Source organism: Equus quagga, chromosome 16, assembly GCF_021613505.1.
Source record: "Equus quagga isolate Etosha38 chromosome 16, UCLA_HA_Equagga_1.0, whole genome shotgun sequence".
Lineage (NCBI taxonomy): Eukaryota > Metazoa > Chordata > Mammalia > Perissodactyla > Equidae > Equus > Equus quagga.
The window spans coordinates 53,934,561-53,959,229 of NC_060282.1; the positions used below are offsets into that span (position 1 = coordinate 53,934,561).

General features: G+C 36.6%; 1 protein-coding gene across 3 annotated transcripts in view; it reads right to left on the reverse strand.

Moving 5' to 3' along the window:
- The window catches only part of ATP6V1H (ATPase H+ transporting V1 subunit H), a 122,579-nt gene that overhangs the window by 10,020 nt on the left and 87,890 nt on the right, over window positions 1-24,669 (reverse strand). For all 3 annotated transcript variants that reach the window (XM_046642403.1, XM_046642404.1, XM_046642402.1), the window contains one exon: window positions 19,800-19,913. In XM_046642403.1, the coding sequence (XP_046498359.1) occupies window positions 19,800-19,913 (114 nt within the window). The remainder of the gene's footprint in view (window positions 1-19,799; window positions 19,914-24,669) is intronic.

Genomic DNA, 24,669 nt, shown 5'->3' on the forward strand with positions numbered 1-24,669 from the left:
GGAAGATTGTTGCTGAGCTAATATCTGTGCCAATCTTCTTCTATACTGTATGTGGGACACGACCACATCATGGCTTGATGAGTGGTGTGTAGGTCTGCACCCGGGATCCAAACCCACGAACCCCGGGCCACCAAAGTGGAGCACACGAACTTAACCACTGTCACCAGGCCGGCCCCAGCTGTAAGTTTCTTTTTATAGATATTCTTTATTAAGTTGAGAAAGTTCTCCTCTATTCCTAGTTTACCAAGAGCTTTTATCATGAATGGGTATCGGATTTTGTTGAATGCTTTTTCTGCATCTATTGATACGATCATGTGATTATTCTTTTAAAACTGCTGATGTGGGTTACATTAATTGACTTTCAAATACTGAACCAGCCTTTCAGATCTAGGATAAATCTCACTTGGTTGTGGAGTATATTTCTTTTTATAATTGTTGGATTTGATTTGCTAATATTTTCTTGAGGATTTCTGTGTCTATGTTCATCAGAGATATTGTCTCTACTTTTCTTGTAATGTCTTTTGTCTGGCTTTGGTATTAGGGTAACACTGGCCTCAGAGAATGAGTTAGGAAGTATTCCCTCTGCTTCTATCCTCTGAAAGAGATTGTAGAGAATTTGTCTAATTTCTTCCTTAAATGTTTGGTAGAATTCAACAGGAAACTCATCTGGACCTGGTGCTTTCTGCTTGGAAGGCTATTAATTATTGATTCAATTTCTTTAAAAGATATAGGCCTATTCAGGTTGTCTATTTTTTCTGGTGTACATTTTGGCAAATTGTGTCTTTCAAGGAATCAACCCATTTCACCCAAGTTATCAAATTTGTGGGCAGAGAGTTGTTTATAGCACTCCTTTATTATCCTTTTAATTTCCATGGGATCAGTAGTAATGTCTCCTCTTTCATTTCATTAGCAATTTGTGTCTTCTCTTTTTCCCTTAGTTAGCCTGGCTAGAGGCTTATCAATATTATTGATTTTTTTCAAAGAATCAGCTTTTGGTTTCATTGATTTTCTCTATTGATTTCCTGTTTTTAATTTCTTTGATTTTTTATTATTTCCTTTCTTTGGCTTACTTTGGATTTAATTTGCTCTTCTTCTTCTATTCCCTAAGTTAGAAACTTACATTATTGATTTTTGAGCTATCTTCTTTTCTAACACATGCATTTGCTGCTACAAATTTCCCTCTAGGCACTGCTTTCACTGTATCCCACAAATCTTGGTAAGTTATGTTTTCATTTTCATTTAGGTCAAAATATTTTTTAATTTCTCTTGAGATTTCTTCTTTGACTCGTGTTATTTAGAAGTGTGTTGTTTAATCCCCATATATTTAGGGATTTTCCATTTCTAGTTTAATTCCATTGTGGTCTGAGAGCAGACATTGCATTATTTCTATTCTTTCAAATTTGTTAAGGTGGGTTTTATGGCCCAGAATGTGGTTTATCTTGGTGAATGTTCCATGTGAGCTTGACAGAAATGTGTATTCTGTTGTTGTTGGATGAAGTACTCTATAGACATCAACTATATCCAGTTTATTGATGCTGTTGTTGAGTTCAACTATGTCCTTACTGATTTTCTGCCTGCTGGATCTGTCCGTTTCTGAGAGAGGGGTGTTGAAGTATCCAACTATGATAGTGGACTCATCTTTTTCTCCTTACACTTATATCAGTTCCTGCCTCACATAGTTTGATGTTCTGTTGTTGGGTGTATCATGTTAAGAACTGTTACGTTTTCTTGGAAAACTTACCCCTTTATTGTTATGTAATGTCCTTCTTTATCCCTTATAAACTTTCCTTACTTTGAAGTCTGCCTTATCTGAAATTAATATACCTATTTCTCCTTTCTTATTACTGTTAGCATGGGATATTTTTCTCCATCCATTTACTTTTAATCTATATGTGCCTTTACATTTAAAGTGGGTTTCTTATAGAAAACATATAGTTGGGTCAGGTTTTCTGGTCCACTCTGACAATCTGTCTTTTAATTGGTGCAGTTAAGACCATTGACATTCAGAGTGATTACTGATATAGTGAGATTAATATCTACCACATTCATTATTGTTTTCTATGTATTACCCTTGTTTTTTGCTCCTATTTTTGTCTTCTATTTTTTCTGCCTTTTATGGTTTTAATTGAGCATTTTATATGATTCTATTTTCTCTCCTTTCTTAGCATATCAGTTATACTTCTCTTTTTTACTTTTTTTAGTGGCTGCCCTAGAGTTTGTAATATACATTTATAATTAATCCACATCCACTTTCAAATAACACTATACCACTTTACGGGTAGTGTGGTACCTTATAATAACCAAATAATCCTAATTCCTTCTTCCCGTCCCTTGAATGATTGCTGTCATTCATTTCACTTATATAGAAATATACACAAGTATGCAGAACCAGAAAACAGAAGTCCGTCCTTTTCCTTTTAAATGCTAGTTCCTGGTCAGCAAATAGTTACAACCAAAAGCAATCTGCACAATGCAGAGTATGCCTCCAAATGACTGCATTACATACAAATCTAGTTATGCAATGTGCAGTGTGGCAGAAATGTCTGTGTTGTTATAAGAACTTTTAAGAAAGTTTATTTTATATTAGTTATGAAGATAGGATGTAAGCAAAGCCCACATTTAAGGCTTATTATAGACTCTTTTTCCTTGAATTATATTTAGAATGTAACACTTTTAAGTGCATGAGAGCAGAGAGGGTGTCTGATTTATCTTCTTTCAGTATTTAGATCAACGCCTGGCATATTCTATGAGCTCAATAACTGTCAAATGAAAACTAATTGAAGAATCCTACAGGGAAGTTACAACCTGAAAAAGGATACATTTTTCTCCTACAGGAAAATGTACTGAAATACCAGGAGAGACAAAGATGCCTGCAGTTAAACCTATCAAGTATTTCATAATCTAAGCCAGTTCATTAATACCAGAATGCTCAAACAAAATTAAAAATTATTTTAAATTAGAGTCTGCTTATAACACAAGAATGCTCAACAAAATCCACAGTGAAGAAACAGTATTTTAGAAGGCAAGTTCAATGTTTTAATGATACGTAGTGGAAAGCCAATTAAATCAGCTTTATAATTAAGCTTAAAAGATCTCCTAGCCTACAAAATTATTCTTTAGAGAATCATTTCCCCCACAAGATATGCAAAAACTAAAATAAAACAAAACATGTGGGTAGTTGTTCTTCCAACATGAATTCATAATCACCTGAAATGAGTCTCAAAGCTATTTAAAGAATAAAGAAGATTATGCAAATTTGTAACACTACATACAAGGAGATAAGAGGTTTTAGGTTTGTCTGATTTTGTTTAGTAATTAACAATATCAATTATAAACCTTGGGAGTCACCAGCCTCTTGTATTTTTCCTCCACATTCAACTTGTCTCCAGGCTTTACAGATTCTCTCCTCTTTAACCCCTGATCCTGCCTTACTAAATGGGCATCCTCATAATGCATGGCCTGGCACTTTTTCCTCCAGTCTTACCCCTCCAAAACCACTAGTCCCCACTGTCTCTAAAATAATCTTCCTAAAATGACACTGTTATTATTTTTACTATCCCTCTGAAGTTTTCCAGTCTTCAGGAAAGAGTTCAAACTTTTCAGCACAGAAAAGATGGTTTTTTATGATCTGGCCACTGCTTACGTCTCCAACTTTATTTTTAGCTTCAGAACCAGACTCCAGCTGTCTGGAACTACTGGTAGTTCCCCAAGTGCGTCAGGATCTCTCTGCCCTTGACGTGTTTGCATACATAGCTCTCTCACTGGAATCTAGCCCCCACCCCCCAGCTCCCCGTCTCTTCCTTTACTGGCTAACTCCTAATCTGTTAACAGCTGCTACATCCCCTCTGCCTAGAACCTTCCCCAGCCTAGACTGGGCCTACTCTCCACTGGCTGCATAGACCTTTCCCACAGTATTACAATGAAGCCTGTGCTTGCCACACTCCACCACAGGATGGCCGACATGACTCACACAGTACAGGAGTGGCATTAAATACTTACTATTCAATGAACAGCCTAGCTTTTCCCCCAAGAAGATAACCAGTAAAGTTAGCTTGGTTTAAATTTGTAAGTCCAATACGAATTTTAAAATACATGATTAATGGACCTACCAATTATCATCACCAACCTACTCTGTCAAAAACTAGCTTTCAAATTAAAATGAATTTCATTTAGATAAAATCTATAGCTAGCTATTTTTTCAGTTAATAAATCAATAAAAGTGGCATAACTATTTTAATGATTCTAATTTCTTCAACATTTCAAACATTAAAACATAAAAATTTTTGGTAATGCCTGACATAAGAATTAGCAAATATTAATATTCAAAGGATTACAAATAACTTTTCTAAAACTCTTAAAGGAAGAACGGCTTTTAAAAGAACATGAACCCCAAACATAATCACAGCTTCTTCAATTATCTATGCCAACGGAGGTAGGTCATATGGGTTCCAAAAACCTAAGAATCAAAATCAAATCTATTATTTATAATTTTAATACATAAGAGTATATATAGCAGATTTAAGTTCATACAACAGATTACATACAACAGATGACTTGCTTTTATATTATCCTTTGGAAGGAATTCTATGTTTTAAATTAATGTTAATGACGTTTCTAAAAGCATAACCTATGAGGAAGTTCATCTGAAGACCACTGACCACTGAAAAGAAATCATTAATGGAGAAAACACACGGTGAAACTTTTAATTAGCAAAATGTAGGGTAAATCAAAATTCTATTTTAAACATTTTAGACCACAACTTATACTCAAAACTATGCCAAAGATCATCCAAGTAAAAAATGTAATAGCAGCTGCTCCAATAATTATCTATTTTTCTAGAGCTATGCCAACATTTTTGACGACAGTAAATATTCTGTTCTATAGACAAAGCTATACATTTTCTTTTATATTCAATAATCAACCTTGATTATATGCCTATAATTTATCATATTTGATCTAATTTAACGCAATATTAAGGCAAGATAATTTCTTTTTGCAATTTTCTCCAAATTGGGAGGCTCTATTATTTGTTCTAAAGTTTCAATTTAAAAATTTATTTCAGGAAACTAATTTGTCTCTATTTGTCACAATATAAGAAGCTTATTCTTACAGTCCCAATTTTCTTAAAGTATATATTTAATATTTTAAATCCAAGGTACTCAAAATATTTTATTTCTACAGAGATAACAAAGCAACAAGGTTAAAGTAAATCACGGCTACTGAATTCTGAATAGATACTATTCTACCATGCCACCAAGAGGAACTTTAGGATATTACTTAAAGAACAGAGGCCTAAAAACTAACATATTCTGCTATCATCCAACAAATAACTTCTGTATTCTTGAAATCCCAAGACATAAAAAAAGACCATAAGAGAAGTATGAGAAATATTACTTCAAAGAGATTACAAATGACAAAGAGGTGTTTTTTTTAAATGTATCCTGATAAATAACAAAACATAGATAATTCCAAATACACGTAGGTACTTAGAGGAAGAAAAAACAGGTCTTGAAATTGCCAGGTTATAAATCGCTACTTTAAAAAAAATTTTAATGGTATTTAATACAGGTTTAATATATGTTTTTTAGTATCTTAAACTACTATATTTAATGTAAGTTATATAATTCATTTTCTTGACTTCACCATTAAATGGGTCTAACAAGCAAAGTGATTAACTGAAAAAGAAATCACTCACATGACTTAGAAAGCCAAGACACCCAAAAAAGAAGCAAATAATATTAATTTAACCTGTGAAACTTGAATACTATGATGAAAGCTATATTTACCATATTAAAATACTTACAACTCATATTATGTCTATTCCTGAAAAGATTTGGGAAGATGCTTAACTTAGGGCTAAGGAGTTAGGCAGAGTTAAGTTTCCTTAGACGTTCATTTTCTTAACACCTAGGAGGTAAGTCACTTTTCCTTTCAGGGGCAACAGAATCCTCACTGTAAACCTAAAGTCAAGTTGGGAAGCGGGGGTGGAAAGATCTCTCTTTTCATCAACAAAGAGCCAGGAGCAGCAGGCAGGGATTAAATGAAGCAAAAAGAAGGGAAAGTCAGGCAATCAGCCTACTGGGGCCGATCCATCAGTTCCTGTTTGTAGGAAAGAAGCATCTGATTGCTGGGGAAGATCTATACATAGCCAGCCTTTCTGCACAAAAGCCAGAGTGTGGGAGGAACAAAAGGAGAGAAGAGATTCAAAAAATTAAATCATTCAGCAAACTGCAGATGTGGTAGCTGCAATCGAGAGAGAAAGGGCAAGGACTTGGGGAGAAAACGAAAAAGAATGATTAGGACAGTAAGCAACAGATACTGACAATGAAAGCAAGCAGAGAAGAGAGAGGAGGAGATGGACGAGCTGCACAGCAGTGCCATCTGAATGCCAGCACAAAGCCCCCACAAGCATCTTGTTAAGAAGAACTCAAACTGTGTATGTGTAATGGGCAACTGTACAGCCACTAGGCCTCAAGTACGCCTTACTGAATAGTATGATAGTGTGGAATTTGGGGTTACACAGACCCACATTCAAATCTAACTCCCATATATAGGAGAACTTGGGCAATTACTTAACCACTCTTATGCACTGGACTTCATATTTATAAAAATGAGAACAGTAACATCTATCTTGCAGAGATGTATAAAGATGAAAAAGGTACTGTATGTTGCTGGCTAGTGCCTCTATGTTAATTCTCTTCCCTCTCATGATCTGGAATAGGATTGTTCCACTCCACTTCCATCTGCTATCACTAGCACATTCAGTAATTGATAAAGAGTGGGAAATACTCTGAACATTTTTAAAGAACTGTATTGCTTCCTAACCACTATCTAACCACACCACCACCCTCAAATTAAAAGTCTGGAACATAAAAAGTTAAATCTTTAGCTATGAGGAAAACGTATTCAGCATAAATTGGATACCTATCCTCCTCAATTTACCAATTTATTTCAATGAATATTTATTTGCTAAACTAGTCCAGAAAACAGAGTTTTAATGTCATCAATAGAAGGGATATTTGCCAGGGAAGTCTGTCTACACAGTTAATAGCAGACAATCACTACCTACTTACTTTTCCCTAAGTAACAACGCCATCCTGCTTCTTCAGGGCCTTCCCTCCATTAATCACCTGGCTCTTCAATCTTCAATTTCTCTCCCTCCAACTTTCTTCTGGAGTCTGTTTAAACAAATGATGACAACAAAAATCCAATCTCTACCTCAGGCCCCACACAAAGCACTATCCTTTCTTCTCCCTCTCCTAACAAAGGTTCTAGAAGGGGATGACGGCACTAACTTTCCTTACTTTTTCACCATCCTCAGCCTGCTGCAACCTGCCTCCTGTGGCCGCCAAGGGTCCTGGCCCAGGTCACCAGTGGCATTTTGCTGCCACATCCAAGCTACACTTTCAGTCCTCTTCCTCATCCTCTCAGCTATATTTTACACTGCTTAACACTTACTCAGTCCTTCTTGAAATATACTCCTTTCCTTTTGCTTCCCCAATAGCATATGTTCCTGGTTTACTCCTCATTTTCCAGCCATTTCTCCTTAGAATCAGTCTTTCACTCACCTTCACCCTCCTTGTACAAAATCTACTCTTTTCCTGTTGGCCCCTTAAATGTTTTTGCCTCATTCCCTAACCGCGGTCCCTAACCTTTCGTGGATCACAGACCACTTTAAGAATTTGATGAAAAGGATGGTCCCTTCTCACAGAAAATAATGATACACACATTTTTGCACACAATTTCAGGGAGTTAATCCAAACATCTCCTAGGCGAAGAGACCCTGTTCTACACATACTTTTTTGGGGTCATCTCATCCATTGTCATGACTTCAATCCTTTCTCTGTTGATTACTTTAGATCTATCACTCTAGCTTACAGCTTGCTCCTGTACTCCAAACCTATATTTCTATCTTTTGGAATTCTCCTTGGATATAATACAGAGACATCAAATTGAGTGTGTCCAAAAAAGTCAACTCCTCACTGCCACTCAAATTCTGTTCCTCTTTCATCAAGTAAAGGAGAAATGAGTGACCAAAGAACAGACCCAGCAGGAAGCAAGACAACTTCCCATGCCCAGGAATTTGGAAGGACATACCCAAACTGAGCCAGCAGAACGTAGAAAGCTCAACCAGAAAATCACAAAGAAACTGAGGTTTAGCCTGCTGCTGTCATGACAGGGTCTTGAGCAGAAAAGGCAGTCTATGGAAAAGAACTAAGCAGACGGGCTGCATACACGAGAAACCATGTGGAGAAAAGGAAAAGGAGATGCAAAAAGTTGCTGCCCTGCTTCTGCCAGCTTTCTGGTTCCCAGTTTCAGTGGAACTGTGTGACTTCACCTAGGATTAGATTCTGTGAGCTACCCTGATATCTTTTTAATATAGCTTCTTTCCTTTAAACAAACTTGAGCAGGATTTTGTTTGTCATGAACAAACCATTTCTGGTGAAAATAACACACAAAAACTGCTCAGACCTTAGTTTACTAAGGTACTCTTTCACTGATAGAACCAATTACATTCCTGTTTTGTTCTGGTAGAACCATCTAGTGGTTAATTTGTTTCTATAAATTTATCAGCTACGTTAGTTCTTGCGCAGCTTCTATTTAAATGTGTAGGATCTACTGACAATCTATTAAAAAACTGCAAAGATTTTTTATTAATTATCATTTAAGGATAAATTTTTACTATCCCTTTAGTTTTACCAAAAATTTAAGTTAATAAATTGGAACATATATTCTTACTTAACATACTTCTCGAGAGAAAAATAGTAAAATTGTTGTAGGTTGTCAAAACGTGATAAACTGGATATATTTGCACATGCAGAATATGCAAAAAGATATCTTAGAAAATAGCTGTGTGTATGTATATATGTATACACACACAATTTTCTTATGTAGGCAGAACAAATTTAGGCAAATGAAAAAAGTAGTCTCAAAATTATGCTATTTTACTAACATTTTGCTATTTTACTACTATTTACTACTATTTAACATTACACTATTTTACTAACATTTACTAACCATGGACATATAATTGCCTTATCAAATAAGACAACTCATTCAATTATATGTCTAATGACTGAAGAAAGCAAATGTCTACAGTAATCTAAATACCTTATGATTAACTTTCTGAAAATTATATTAATGTTGGAGAAAACTCACTCTTGGTTTACCAAATAAAACCTCTAGTACTAACTTCTAACGAAAAGCATGGTTAGGAGGTATTTTTCTAATAGCTTTATAACGTCTGTCATAAAAAACACTCCAGAAGAGATCAAAGACACGTCATTTTAAGAAACTCACAACTGAGACTGGAAGCTGATATTGAGTCACATTTCTCTCAAGATCACTACCTGAAGTGAAACTTATCGAATAGTACTTAGGTGCTAGGAGGAAAGAAGAAATGGAAATAAAATTCTTACTGGCTAAGGAGAGCTAATTTCTGAAATGCAAAATGCCTGTCCACTCTCTCTTCCTCCTCTAGTATCCCAACACAACCCAGACAAGATTCATTACTGACTGCGATATTATCCCTTCTTAAACTTCCATTTCCTATGCACTGATGAACAGAGACTGCTGACTCAAAATGCACTATACCAATGAAAAACAAAATCCCAAAAGATATTTTGCATCTTTATAGTAATAACTGGGGCTGGCCCGGTGCCACAGCACTTAAGTTCGCACATTCCACTTTGGCAGCCCGGGGTTCCCCGGTTCAGATCCCAGGTGCAGACGGACAGACGCACCACATGTTAGGCCATGCTGTGGCAGGCATCCCACATATAAAATAGAGGAAGATGGGCACAGATGTTAGCTCAGGGCCAGTCTTCCTCAGCAAAAAGAGGAGGATTGGGGGCGGATGTTAGCTCAGAGCTAATCTTCCTCAATCGATCCATCAATCAATCAATAATATAGTAATAACTGACTCAGGCAAGAAACACCAATGGATGCTAAAAAATGAGTGAAAGTTTGTTGGGAAACTCATCAAATATTTACGATCTCAAAACCCCTCCCCACAGACTACTTACTCATTATGAAGGGGTAAACAGTTCACTTCAGTGGAGAAACCTAATAGATATCACTTTAAGCAGGTAATCAAAGTTACCACCACCAGTAATAGGGCAGACTGACTCAAGAGCTTCCTGACAGAAACACTGAGAAGGACATGACATCACTTCCATGGTGTTCCTGCCAAAAATGCACATCCTGAATCTAATTAGGAAGAAACATCAGATGAACTGAAATTGAGGGACATTCTACAAAGGAACTGGCCTGTAGTCTTTAAAAATATCAACGTTAAGAAAGATCAAAGAACTGTTCTATTTAAAGGAGACTAAAGAGAGACGATAAATAAATGCAATGTATGATCCTGGATTGGACAAAAAACATTTGCTACAGACAACAGTACAACAACAGACAGGGAAATTTGAATATGAGTTATATATTATAGTACTGCATCATGTACCATGGTTATATAAGAAAACTTCCCTGTTCTTAGGAGATACGTGCTGAAGTATTTAGGGTTGAAAGGTCATAATGTCTGCCACATAGTTTCAAATAGTTGAGAGAGAGAGAGAGAGAACACACAAATGTGGCAAAATGTCAACAACTAATGAATCTAGGTGGAAAGAATACTAGTTCACTGTATTGTTCTTGCAACTTTTCAGTAGTTGAAATTCTTCCCAATTAATAAGTTAAAAAAAAGAAAACACTTTCCTTTTCACACTTCTCTTTTCCATTGCAACCAGGAGGATGAAGACTACATCCTAAGGATAGGGGAGCAGGAAGGCTGAAGGATCCTGGTTCTTTTATGACCTTGTTGAGCTGCTGTACCAGCTCTGGACTTGCCAACACGTACAATTCACGTTATTTGAGAAAGCTAAATCCCTTACTGAAAAAAAAAATCCTAAAAGAAGTAAATTGGTATTCAGATTACTGTGATTATGTTAAATTTTCCTGAAACACTAAGACAGTGACCATGACTTGGAAGGTAGCCTTTTAGCATTAGTTCAGCCACTCCCAGACTCCCAAATTTCAGTTCTGGTGACACTGCTGCGGTCTCCCACATACAGCATGCTCACAGGGTGCCTGTGCCTAGAAGTCCTTCCTAGACTCTCACCTCTTCTTCACCAACCAACTCCTCTTGATGCTTAAGACTTAGTCTAAGTGTCACTTCAGGAAATCCCTTTTGAAGGCCCAGAGTGGATGAGGCATAGCTCCCAAGCTCATATGACACCTATTCACACTTCCGTCATAGCCCTCATGACGCTGCACTGAACCTATGCACTATGCCTTTATTTTCTACTTCAGATCTATTTCAGCACATAATCAAGTATTTACTCAGTATTCCTGCCCATGCCTAAATTAGAGATGGGAGGGCTAATCCAAGAGATAAAAGTAAACATTCCCTAGACTGGGAAATTAACTGGATACAAATGGAGCAGCACAGTTTTTGAACCGAACACTAAAATGTTTTCTCATAAGATACTTCTGGTTTAGCAAGGTAGGAAAAACTGTCATCCAAGAAACTGCTTTTGTTTCAGGCATCTGCAAACACCTAACTCTTAAGGAAAGTGAGGCAAAAAGTTCTGAAGATATGAGAAGTACAAGGACGTGTTCTAGAGCTTTGACACTGTGTACGTATAAGATATACAGTATTTTAGGAAAACCTCTGGCCCTTGTACTAACATTTTGGTATTTTTACTAAATTCATTTTTACAAATATAAGTAAGGACTGGTGATAAACTTCATTTACTTCATACGAGGGGGTTTAAATTTAGGGTCGGTACCTACTGTATCATTGCATAATTCTTTTAAAACGTAAAGTTAATTAAAATTCAATTAAAGAATATTTACACCAAAAGGTCTTTTTTAATTTTATTTTTTTAATTTTATTGCAGTAACATTGGATTATAACATTATATAGCTTTCAGATGTACATCGTAATATATTTCAAATTCTGTGATTACATTATGATCACCACCCAAAGACTAATTATAGTCCATCCCCTTATGTATGAGCCTAATCATCCCTTTTGCCCTCCCCACTCCTCACTTCCCGTATGGTAACCACCAATCCAATCGCCGTTGTTATGTGTTTGTTTGTCGTTTTTATTTTCCACTTATGGGGTGAGATCATACGATATTTGACTTTCTCCCTCTGACTTATTTCACTTAGCATAAAATCCTCAAGGTCCATGCATGTTGTCACAAATGGCCAGATTTCAGCATTTCTTATGGCTGAGTAGTATTCCATTGTGTATATATACCACATCATCTTTATCCATTCGTCCCTTGATGGGCACCTAGATTGCCTCCAAGTTTTGGCTATTGTGAATAATGCTACAATGAACATAGGGGTGCATGTATCTTTATAAATTTGTGTTTTCAAGTTCTTGGGATAAAAACCCAGCAGTGGGATAGCTGAATCACATGGTAGAGCTATTCTTAATTTTCCAAGGATACTCCATATTGCTCGCCATAGTAACTGCACAAGTTTGCACTCCCACCAGCAGTGTATGAGGATTCCCTTCTCTCCACATCCTCTCCAACATTTGTTGTTTCCCGTCTTGTTAATTATAGCCATTCTGACTGGAGTGAGGTGATACCTCATTGTAGTTTTGATTTGCATTTCCCTGATAGCTAATAATGTTCAGCATCTTTTCATGTGCCTGTTGGCCATCTGTATATCTTCTTTGGAGAAATGTCTGTTCAGATCTTTTGCCCATTTTTTAATTGGGTTGTTGGCTTTTTTGTTGTTGAGATGTATGAGTTCTTTGTGTATTTTGGATATTATCCCCTTATTGATATATGGTTTGCAAATATCTTCTCTCAATTGTTAGGTTGTCTCTTCGTTTTGTTGATGGTTTCCTTTGCTCTGCAGAAGCATTTTAGTTTGATGTAGTCCCATTTGTTCATTTTTTCTTTTGTTTCCCTTGCCTGGTCAGACATGGTACATGAAAATATGCTGCTCAGACCTATGCCAAAAAGCGTACTACCTATGCTTTCTTCTAGAAGTTTCATGGTTTCTGGTCTTACATCCAAGTCTTAATCCATTTTGAGTTGACTTTTGCGCATGGTGTAAGGTAATGATCTACTTTCATTCTTTTGCATGTGGCTGTCCAGTTTTCCCAACACCACTTATTGAAGAGACTCTCCTTTCTCCATTGTATGCTCTCAGCTCCCTGGCTGCATATTAGCCGTCCATAAATGTGTGGGTTTATTTCTCGCATCTTGCTTCTGTTCCATTGATCTGTGTGTCTGTTTTTGTGCCAGTACCATGCTGTTTTGGTTACTATGGCTTTGTAGTATATTTTGAAATTAGGGAGTGTGATACCTCCAGCTTTGTTCTTTTTTCTCAGGAATCCTTTGGCTATTCGGGGTCTTTTGTTGTTCCACATAAATTTTAGGATTCTTTGTTCTATTTCAGTGAAAGATGTTGTTGGAACTTTGAAAGGGATTGCACTGAATCTACAGATTGCTTTAGGACGTATGGACATTTTAACGATGTTAATTCTGCCAGTCCAAGAGCCCAGAACATCTTTCCATTTCTTTGTGTCTTCTTCGATTTCTTTCAACAACGTTTTATAGTTTTTGTTGTACAGATCTTTCACCTCTTTGGCTAAATTTATTCCTAGGTATTTTATTGTTTTTGTTGCAATTGTAAATGGGATTGTTTTCTTAATTTCTCTTCCTGCTACTTTGTTGTTAGTGTATAGAAACACAACCGATTTTTGTATGTTGATTTTGTATCCTGTGACATGACTGTATTCATTTATTATTTCTCAAAGTTTTTTAGTGGATTCTTTAGGGTTTTCCATATATATAAAATCATGTCATCTGCAAAGAGTGACAGTTTCACTTCTTCTTTTCCAATATGGATCCCTTTTATTTCTTTTTCTTGCCTGATTGCTCTGGCTAGGACTTCCAATACTATGTTAAAAAAGAGTGGTGACAGTGGGCATCCTTATCTGGTTCCTGTTCTTAGAGGCATAGCTTTCAGCCTTTCTCCATTGAGAATGATATTTGCTGTGGGTTTGTCATATATGAACTTTATTATGTTGAGGTATTTTCCTTCTATACCCATTTTATTTAGAGTTTTTATCATAAACTGATGCTGTATCTTGTCAAACGCTCTCTCTACATCTACTGAGATGATCATGTGATTTTTTTCTTCAGTTTGTTAATGTGGTGTATCACGTTGATAGATTTGTGGATGTTGAACCATCCCTGCATCAAAACGTGTCTTTCTTAAGATGACAGGCTTATTATGATTTTTTTTTTTTTTTAGTCAATTCCTCAAATATTCAGTGGAGACAAAAATTGTCAATTCATTTCTGGTACCCCTGAGATTTTTTTCCCCTATCAAGATGTAACATCTGGGTGACATACATAAAAGGAAACTAAGAAATAACTCAAAAACCATTAAATTTCTTAGATGAGTAAATATAGTTTGCTTAATCTTTATTCAATTAATTTTTGCATACTCGATTCTATTGAGGTTTGATTATTTGAAACACAGACACACACACACACACACACACACACACACACAAGAAGCCCATGAAATGAAATATTCAAGTGACCACAAATGTAACTGTTCCACCCACCGAAAGGGAAAGAAGAGAAAGCATTTAAAAGCAAAGGAAGTTAATTCATTTTTCTCTGCCTCTCCTTACTAGACAAGACTTTTCTTTTGTCTATGCTTACCTGATCCTTCAAAACCCAATTCAGCCATCTGTTTGTCTAAGAAGCTGAGCCTAATCAAACAAAACCACAACAAGAACTTGATCCACAGATATTTATACCTTAGTCACATGCATCTATGTGTGAAATCGGCATTTGATTTTTTTTTTATTATAAAGTACATAGACTCTATTATTCATCGGTGGTTTTATTTTCTTTACTGTCAAAATGCCTATTATCCACCTCTTCCAAATGTTTATTTAGGCTAGTACTTTGCAACACCCTCTAAAATCTATGTTATGCTGACATTTCCAAATCAATTGTAATTAAGTGATAGTGTCCAGAAATATAATAAGTTAGTACAGTCTCAAAACATCTCTAACTAGCAAAACAGAAGTGGGAGACTGTGAGTTGATCCATTGATAATGACACAAGACCTGTAAAGAATTCCTCTTTACCTGGAATTGTTTTTTTTTTAAACCATTTATATTTGTTTTTGAAAAATACAGACTACATACAATATTAAAGACATTTTCAAAGGTTCCTCCACTAAAAATATCATAATAATAATATGGAAAATTCTAGGCACCCCAAGAAAGACCACAGTTTTATAAATTAATTCTTGAAAATTTAAATCTGGAAATGTTGCATGTTTATTAAAAATTAAATATAATCTTTTAGTAACATGATTATTAATCCTGAAAGGTTAAAGCTTACAAAAAGGTTTTTTTTTTCAATTCAGTTCCCAAGTAACCATCTTAATCACTGTATGTATGGCTATGTACTTAGAGAATAACTAAAATATCCTGAACAGATATAAACATCAGAGAACAAAGCAGTATCACTCACACCCGTGGCTTGGTGAGTTCTTCACTGTTATATTATTTACCTACACATAAAAGATCTAGAGAGAGTAACACTCTTATAACTTATTATTCTGTTTGAAAAAAGTTGTAAAAGAATCTAGAAACAAATAGAAAATTCTACACGAGATCCTCTACCTACAAAATTCAGTGTCTCTTTCCTGAAGTCCTGAGCTGTCCATACGCACATATTGTTGCTTCTGAATTAGAGGCTGATAATATTTAAAATCATTCTGTAGGAGAAAAATGATGACATTTGATGATGTTAAATTATCAAGTATAAATTGAGGGTATATATAAAAGTTCTCTAGAGTAAATTGTCATTGTGTACATATTTTGCCAAATTTATTAATCTAAAAATTCAGCACTGCTCAAAAGGACAAGGGACGTGCCTGGAATGCATAGTGGGTACAGAGAGATCAGAGAGCTGTGCATGTCATTTAGAAGGGCTGGGAGTAGGACTGACCTGCTTGAAGCCTCCTGAACTGAGGGGACACCAGTGTGTGCCAACCATCCCCGCCCTCCCTAGCAACTCTATTCTGCCGCCCATCCCTCCCCATCAACATCAGTTAGGGTTATTTGTAATCCATTATTCCTTGTAAATACAGATGTTAAGTGGAAGCGGAGAAACACTAACTACTCTAAGACCTGCAATTCATGGAAATAATTTTTGAAATCAATCATAAAACCATGAAAAAGAATTAAGTATTTTCACACGATATATAACTCTATACTCTATGTTACAGAAACCAGAGATAAACCCATATTTACATTATCAAGAAATGTAATATTTAATTCCCTAAAACAGAATCAAAATCAAGATCCACAGACAGCCCAGTTCTATGATTTCATAAGTATCCAATTTACACTTAAAACGTAATTTTCAACTTATATGCAAAACGAAAAAATATATTCCCTGCCGTAAAAAATAAACGTTAACTTCACTATATCCAAAATTCCGATTTAGTCTAAAAAACAGAAACCTAGAAATAATGCAATACCAAAAATCCAAAAATCATGTATGGTCAAGAAGTAAAAGATCATCAGGAGTTTGCTGGAAATCTGAAAGCAGGGCCTAGGAGCAAAACAATGACTACAGATAACGTGCAAAATTGTCATGAAAAGCTTTCGCTGCTGCTGTCACTCAAGCAGACTTTTATTCTACTTTTAGCCACGACTATGTTTTAATTATTTTCAACTAATTTATTTCACTGTGTAGTACTGAAATACATCATTTATAAAAATTCATTTTAATTAAATCAAAAAAAAACAAATGCTATGAGGAAACAAAGTCAACTGTTTTTCATGTTTTTATTTGGTGTGAAACAACTTTAAAACACCAGTACCATATTTTAGGTTAAAAAAAAAAAAAAGCCTCTATTTTAGATAAGTGGAAACGCAGTCTTTGCCAGGATGATTTAATAAAGACAACTTGGTTACCTGCATAACAATACTGATTCAAAATCCATTTACATTTGGGAACAATTTTGCAGAAGATTTACTTTCCAAATAGTATTCTATTTGGTCTCATATTAATCTGATGTTGAAATAAATAGCTATTACTTGAGCAATTTTCATTCTCTGGCACAAAGAGCCATAGAAATATATATGTCACAACAAAATAAATAGATCACATGTGAATTCTAATCTTTCTTGATATGAAAATTCCTTTATAAAATAGGAAGTATAGGAAAATACTGACACTGAGCTTCTCCATCAAAGGAGATTTATCATAATTAAAACATTAAAGTTAAAATAGCTTGGCACAAAATTAGAGAGAAGGGAAGGATATTATCTCATTAGCTAGTCAGTGATAAAGAACAAATACACCAGTTTCTGGCTATAAAGATTCGTACTTTTCCTTTTGTAATCATTGAACAATATACTATGAGACTCAATCAAGTTCCTAAATTGAAGGAAAAAAATTCAAATTTTAAATGTTTCATCCTCAATGCGTATCTTTGGAACAAGAAAAGTTCTCAACCAAAAAATGTTCTCCACTGACAAAGGGAAAAGGTCAACATCCTATTTCATATCCACCTTTTCTTTCACATCAGAAATTACATTAAAAAAAGCTAAACCCAACAACAAATTCTTCAGGAGAAAGAACTATGAAAATGAAATTGTTTCTTAACAACACAAGAATTATACTTCAGCAACCCTAATTTCAACAAAAAGGAGAAATAAAACTGCTTCACAGAAACTTGAGAAAAACATCTGGCAAATACAAGCTCACTGGTTGCAACAGCCTTGAACTCTATTAAATGCCAACAGTCTTTAAACTAATTTCATGAAAGAGACATAAACCAAGAGATAAAAAAATTTCTAAATAATTCACTTATGTTGACAAATGTGACTCAGGGTAAAGTCAAACAAGGAGAGAAATCCAGTGGAGTATTCTATATTTACTGATAGACACGAAAGCTTTTTCTTCCTACTAAATAGATAAAAACCATTTTTGAGTGCTTCTGCTTTGATCCCATACTTCTTGCACTGCAGATATGAAAAAAATAGAAACATTTTCAGTCCATCAAGTGCTGCCAGCACTAGCTCTGAAATTTACTCCAAGTCTACCTACTTGTTATCTCAACTTTTATTGTTCTAGTCCAGGCCACTAACCACCTCTACTCTAGACCACAATGAGAACCTAACTAAAACAGTTTTCTTGCTTTCACACTTACCCCTGTACAATCCATTCTCCAGAGAGTAGCCTAGACAATCTTTTTAACATGTAAATGAAATCTTGCCATTCCCCTGTTTAAAAATCTTTCAATGGTTTTCAACACACCTTATAAGAGTCAAATAACAGCCTACAAGACCCTACATGATCGGATCCCTGTCAACCTCTCCTCACCTGTGTTTTTTTCATGCTGGCCTCATATCGTCCTTCAAATTAGAGTTTCTCAAACCTTGGCACTCTTGACATATTGGGCAGGACAGTTCTTCATTTTAAGCACTGTCTGTGCATTGTAGGATGTGTAGCAGCATCCCTGGCCTTGGTGCCAACAGCACCAGCACCCTCAACTGTCACATCCAAATAAGTAAAGAAGATAGGCTCATTCCCGCTTCATGTTCTTTTCCCCTCTCACTCCTTCTACCTGAAATGCTTACCCCAATGCTTGAGCTGTACAATTGGTTCCTTATCATTACTGTCTCAGCTTGGCTGTTGTCCCCCACTCAGAGAGTCCTTCTCTAATCATCCCATGTAAAGCTGTACCCACTTTCATCATCTATAGCCTAGCACTTAACCTAACAGGGTAACAAAGTAAGTGCTCAAAAAGTAGTTGCTGAAAGAATGCATAAATGTCAGTATTTATGAGAAAAGTGTTTAAGCAGCAAGATCATAATATTTAATATATAATGCCAGAGCAGCACTCCTGGAGTCTCCTATACTGTATCTGCCCACATCTTTCAAATGTGCATTCTAATACACAATTAGTTCTTTGGAAGTACTGGTAGCATTACTGTCATTTAGAGACAATGCATATTTGTTCACAGGCCTTAGAAAAAACAGTCCAAGATCAGAGCATCCTTCCAAAGGGTGGGGAATAGAGAGGCACTCACTCGAACTGTTCAGAAGAGTGCTGAAAGCACTGAGCATCCAACCTATAGCTAAGAACGGTCATCGCAAAGGGACTCCTTGTTTGTTCTATCAGGTACACAATGGCTCACCATTATATCTAAGTAGTTACTCTCTAATTTATCTTGTTTTAAGTGGGCACAAAAAGGTCAATAATTCTTATTTAAAAAATAAAAACAATGAGAGAAAAACATGACTTTGGTTATTTCAAAAGCAAAAGGCTATAATGAATGAAATCTGAGAGTTGAATCTTCATTGATCAATCAGCTTTTAGTGATTTCATGTGAACTGGTAACATCAATTCAGGTTAATCATATGCTGAATAGTTAAACCTTGCAAAATTGTACTCTCCCTAATCAGTAGTCCAACTGGATTCCACTCAACTCCAAAAAAGACTGATTCACTTCTGTCATAAGAGTCCTTTTAGTTACTTATGAAGTTGTTTTTGATATTAGTACTTTGAATACACATTTCCTCAGAACATTAACACAGTTAGGTTTTTTTTTTTAATCATGTCATTGCCCTGAATTGCTAAAGTGTATTTCTAGACACTTAATCTAAATCACTGATCTAAAAAACTATCATTCATCAGAGCATTTACATAAGAACTTTTGGAATGGGCAAGTGAGATCTCACAATTCACTGTGTGGGCAGCAAGAAAAAGCTGGCACATACCAGTTGTGCACCATGAGCTTCTGCACAGCCAGAAGAGCATTGTAGCGAACCTGCTGGTCTTCGTGGTGCATGTGGTTCATCACCAGCTGCTTCCCACCAAGCTGTTCAATAACCCTGCGGAAGAGAAACCACTTTAAGAAGACACTGCAATTACTTTCAAACTCATGCTATTAGCAGAAAGCCTAACTTCCAGAATGCCAACAGATTTTAAAAAGAAAAGTTACAATATAGGTAAGTAAACCAACACATCTTTTTTATATCATTTTCTCAAAATCACAGATATAAGTATTCAAATATTTTCTCTTTTGAATTCCTAATGATAAATCCAATTGTTATTCTCATTTCCTAATAAGGCAAATTTTATCTACCTGGATAGCTCATAGACTGTTGTACTATTCTAGATGAGAGTTTTCTAGGCAGTCAAGTATTAACTTCTTTATTACCAGTATTTCTGGCTTACTTAAAATCAGTATATTGAACACCATCTAACATCTGTAATAATATCAGATTAATATTAAGTCCACCAGTTGCCGTGCTGTGAGACAGATAAGTGCTAGAATGCAGATAGCAAGGAACACAGGGTTAAAAGGTACCCAATAGAAACCATGTTAATTTTCTGAAAAAAACTATTAATTTTTAAGATATCTGCCCTTTCTTTTAATGATGGAATATGCCACACGACCTCCTGGGCAGTGACACAGAGAAGAAAATTCCTATGTCAAGAGCACCAAGGTAGCTGACAACTAACACTGCACCCTCCGACACCCTGAAAAATTCAGTTACTACGGATGCAAAAGTAAAGTGAAAATGGCTATTTGCTTCATGAATGGAAAGAGGCTCTGTGTTCCTCTGCAAGGGTGTGGCTGTGAACAGAGCTGTGGAGTCTCAACTCCAGCACAGTAGTGTGGATTCTCTGATCTGTACTGTCTGATGGGCGATATCACTACTATAGTCAGTGAAAGTGACACCTTAATGCAAGACGGCTTTTGGCGGTTGAAGACAACCTCGCAGATGGATGGATGGGAGTCTGGGGTGAGAGAGAGGCTTTGACCTGTATAGCTGTTTATACTTTATCTTTTGAAGCATCTTTTTAAAAAATAAACTGAGTAAAAACAAGCACAGTATAATTATAACCAAGTATTAACTGAGAGCTTGTTATGAGCCAGGTACTGTGCTTGAAAACATTACCTTATCTAATATATCAGCTCTGCTCCTTATCAGATATGTTACATTAGGTAAGTCATTTAATCAAGTAAATTCCTTTCTGCCAAATGAGAATAACAAGGACGCCTCATTTATGGTGCTGCAGTGAAGACTAAAGGACATAAACCCCATGTCTCTGCAGTATGGTAAGCCGATGTCTACTGCTTAGATGATGATGGTGCTGAGGATACAGGGGCCGCTCCCCTTCAATCCATTTCTCTCACTGTAGTCAAAGTGATCTTTCCCCAACTCTGAATAGCTCTTTCCCTGCGTAAAACAATGGCTGACCAGGCCCTTCACAGTCTGACTGGAAGCCCCTGTCCAGCTTCACAGAGAACAGTCACATAGCCCATGTTCTCTGCAGTCGAACTCCACTGGCCTTCTTTCAGGTCCTCCAGCCACAGGATCATGGCACATGCGGTTTTCTCTCCTAGAAGATTCCCATTCCTCCTCATGTAGGTAACTTCTATTCATCTTTCAGATCTTGACTCAATTGTCACTTCCTTAGGGAAGGCTTCTCTCCACCCACATTACATTAATCCCCCTAATACGCCCCTTCCACAGCATTATGTATCTCTCCTTCATTGTATTCACCTGAGTTGTAATTTATCTGAATAATTATTTTAAAAGTATTAAATTTGTCTTTATTACTATAGAAGAAGATCCATGAGGGCCAAATAGTGCATAGTTTTGCTTACCCTATGTTCCCAGGACTCAAGACAGAAGGCACTCATCAAATATCTATTAATTACATTATTATATTGTATTAATACATACTATATTAACAACAATATCTATTATCATCTAGTTTCTCTTTTTGTCAAAATATCGTAAAAGGATAAGTAAGACTTCAAAAAAGATAGACCTTTACTACAGCAAAACTGCCTGAGGATAACTCTCCCTCAACTGTTGTAGCACACTATTACTGGAATTCTAAATAACAACAATAGTAAACATTTACATAGCACCTACTACCTGCCAGATACTTGTTTTAGCACTTTCCATTATTAACTCTCTTAAGAGTTGTGAGTAGCCTAGGATGGCCATGGGGAGAAATGAGAAAGAATAAAGGTTTAAAAGAAAACTATACAAATCAGTAGTAATATTCAGGAAAAAGAAACTCAAAGGTCCACTATGCCTTATTCTCAGATGTGCTTAGAATTATCCATTGCCACACTAGGAGATATTGATCTGCCCAAACTGATGAATTATTTAACTAAACATCAGTTTCCCTAACATCTTTGTAATCATGCTAGTTTTTTGAAACTGATATTTATACATATATATAACAGGATAATAATATGGAACTCCTCCTGCCTCAGTTTCAACCAAGACACCAAATCAACAGATAATCAGACACCAAAGTGAATCTGTGAGAGAACATCGCATGCAGAATTTACAAAGAACTCTAACAATTCCTAATCCTCTTAGGGACCTCTATTTCAAATATTAAAGGATTCAGGGAGGGTAAGGATGCCCTGTGAGTGTTCTGTGGAGTGCAGTGGGCCACGCTGTAGGTCTCTGCCCCATAGACAAGAAAAAGGTGGTGATGGCTTCTAACCCCATGCCAAGGGAACCAAACACAGAGACAGTGTGTACTCCCTGCAGTTGGGAGAGCAGTGGCCTGGTGGCTGAGCGTGGCATAAGCCTGAGAGATCACAGCAACCTGTAGCAGCAAGGGAGAGGGGGCTGTGTCCAGATCAGCCTACATTTCCAAAGCCCGGGGGTCAAAGGACTTTGAAAGCCACCACGAGCCAGATGAAACACAAGAAGTGGCTCACCTCAACCTACAGGTGCTGCAGTTGGATGGCCCAGAAAAGGTGCCTCCGATGAACCCCAAAAAGCGCTCTTAAGAGAAATTAGCAGCCTCACACATCCACCAGGGTAGAGCACATAATGCCATCAACAGCAAGTGAGAAACACCCTGCTTCTCCCCATCACCTCCTTTGATCCCATTCACCAGCCTCAGGAAGACTGAGGTCTCAGGGGCTGCGCTCAGGGAAGCAGAGCCAGGAAGCGAGAGGACCACAGGCCCTCCCTTGTGGAGGCATCAGGGATAGTAGGGAGAGAAATCCTACTTTTGAAAAAGTAGTGAGAAGGGCCATAAATGTGGTGGACTAAACCCCTTTTGTGATTCAAATAACCATGGGACTGTTATCTAGAGTGAGGAGAAAAGTAATGAGGCCCAACTAGGTTTTCATCCAGAGACACAGAAAGATTATGATCACTGAATAAATTTTAAAGGGATTTTGGGGAACAAATATAAAGTCATTCTTATTTCAGCACAAACTTCTTATTCAACTGACCAATCTGATATTAGGGTGTATGAGCTACTTTGAGAGAGTTGGCAGGGCTGGCTTCTTACCCCTGCTGTTTAGGGTAACCCTGCTGTCTCCCCCTGCCCTGGCTTACTCCTGTCAGAGGGGATTTCTGTGACTGGTGAGTTTGGAAGCAGGAATCCCGTATGCACAGATCCACCCCTTCCTTTATCTTCCACATTGGTCCAGTGCTACCTGGGACTAATGGGTTAGTCCAGTTCTGGGGTTCAGCATTAGGAAGGCCATCTGTCTACTGGACACACACCACATTCTCCAATATCAGCTTTCTCAGTAAAGATTCTATTTTGGCCTCCATCTGTTACCTCTGTTGTCATGTTTCTCAAAAAACTTTGGAATTCAGGCAAGCAAGAGGGGAATTATTTATTGGGCCCCTTCTGGAGACCTCCCATACAGGGAAATATAGTTGATTCTCATTATTCACGGTAGTTATGTTTTATACAGTCATCATGAACAAAGATTTAGTGAATACTGAAACTCCCAGAGGAAACACAGCATTAAGTTCCTGCAGCCTCTGGCCACATTTTCATTAACCAGTACATAACCTTGTTTTATGTGTGTTTCTGTTTAGACACCTTATTTAATGTATACTGCTGATTCATTAACACTGAACTCACAGCCAACAGCACTATAACTCACGCCTGAAGGAAACTCATCTAATACACACATCTTCTCCCTAAGGCAATCACAGCCTTCTTGTGCTTAGGACACTAAACAGCACTTTAGCATCATGCTTGGAGGCCATTTTAAACAGTGACCTCACCAATAAAATACACAAAAATGCAAACAACACGGCACTAAATAGATCACATAAGGAACACGTTTATAGTACAAGAGCTAAAACAAGAAGGCAGAGCATTGCCTCATTTGACCTCAGCTGGGAATGTGGTGCGCATCAGGTGACTCAAACTTTGCTCTGAACATACCCACAAATGATTGCAAAAGCACAAGTACTGATGCAGCGCTTAGAAAATAAACTTTAACAAAAAGGCAAACTCACAAATCTAGAATCCATAAATAATGAGGATCAACTGTGTATGAGGACGTATAACCTCAGAAAGCTGCCATATATGCGTAAAATATGACCAATTTAAAAAACAAAGATCACCGCACATCTATAATAATAATAGTAACACTTCTCTACATGTTGAACAACTATACTAAGTGCTTCATATTTACTTCATGTAATCCTCACAACAAATTACTGCCTAGCCTTCCAGAATGTTGTGTTTTTGACATTTTAAACCATTGCCCCTGACAGTATTTTCTCATATTATCACCAACCAAGAACATTTTTAAGCTTTGCTTTTAATAATTTATTATGCATTCAT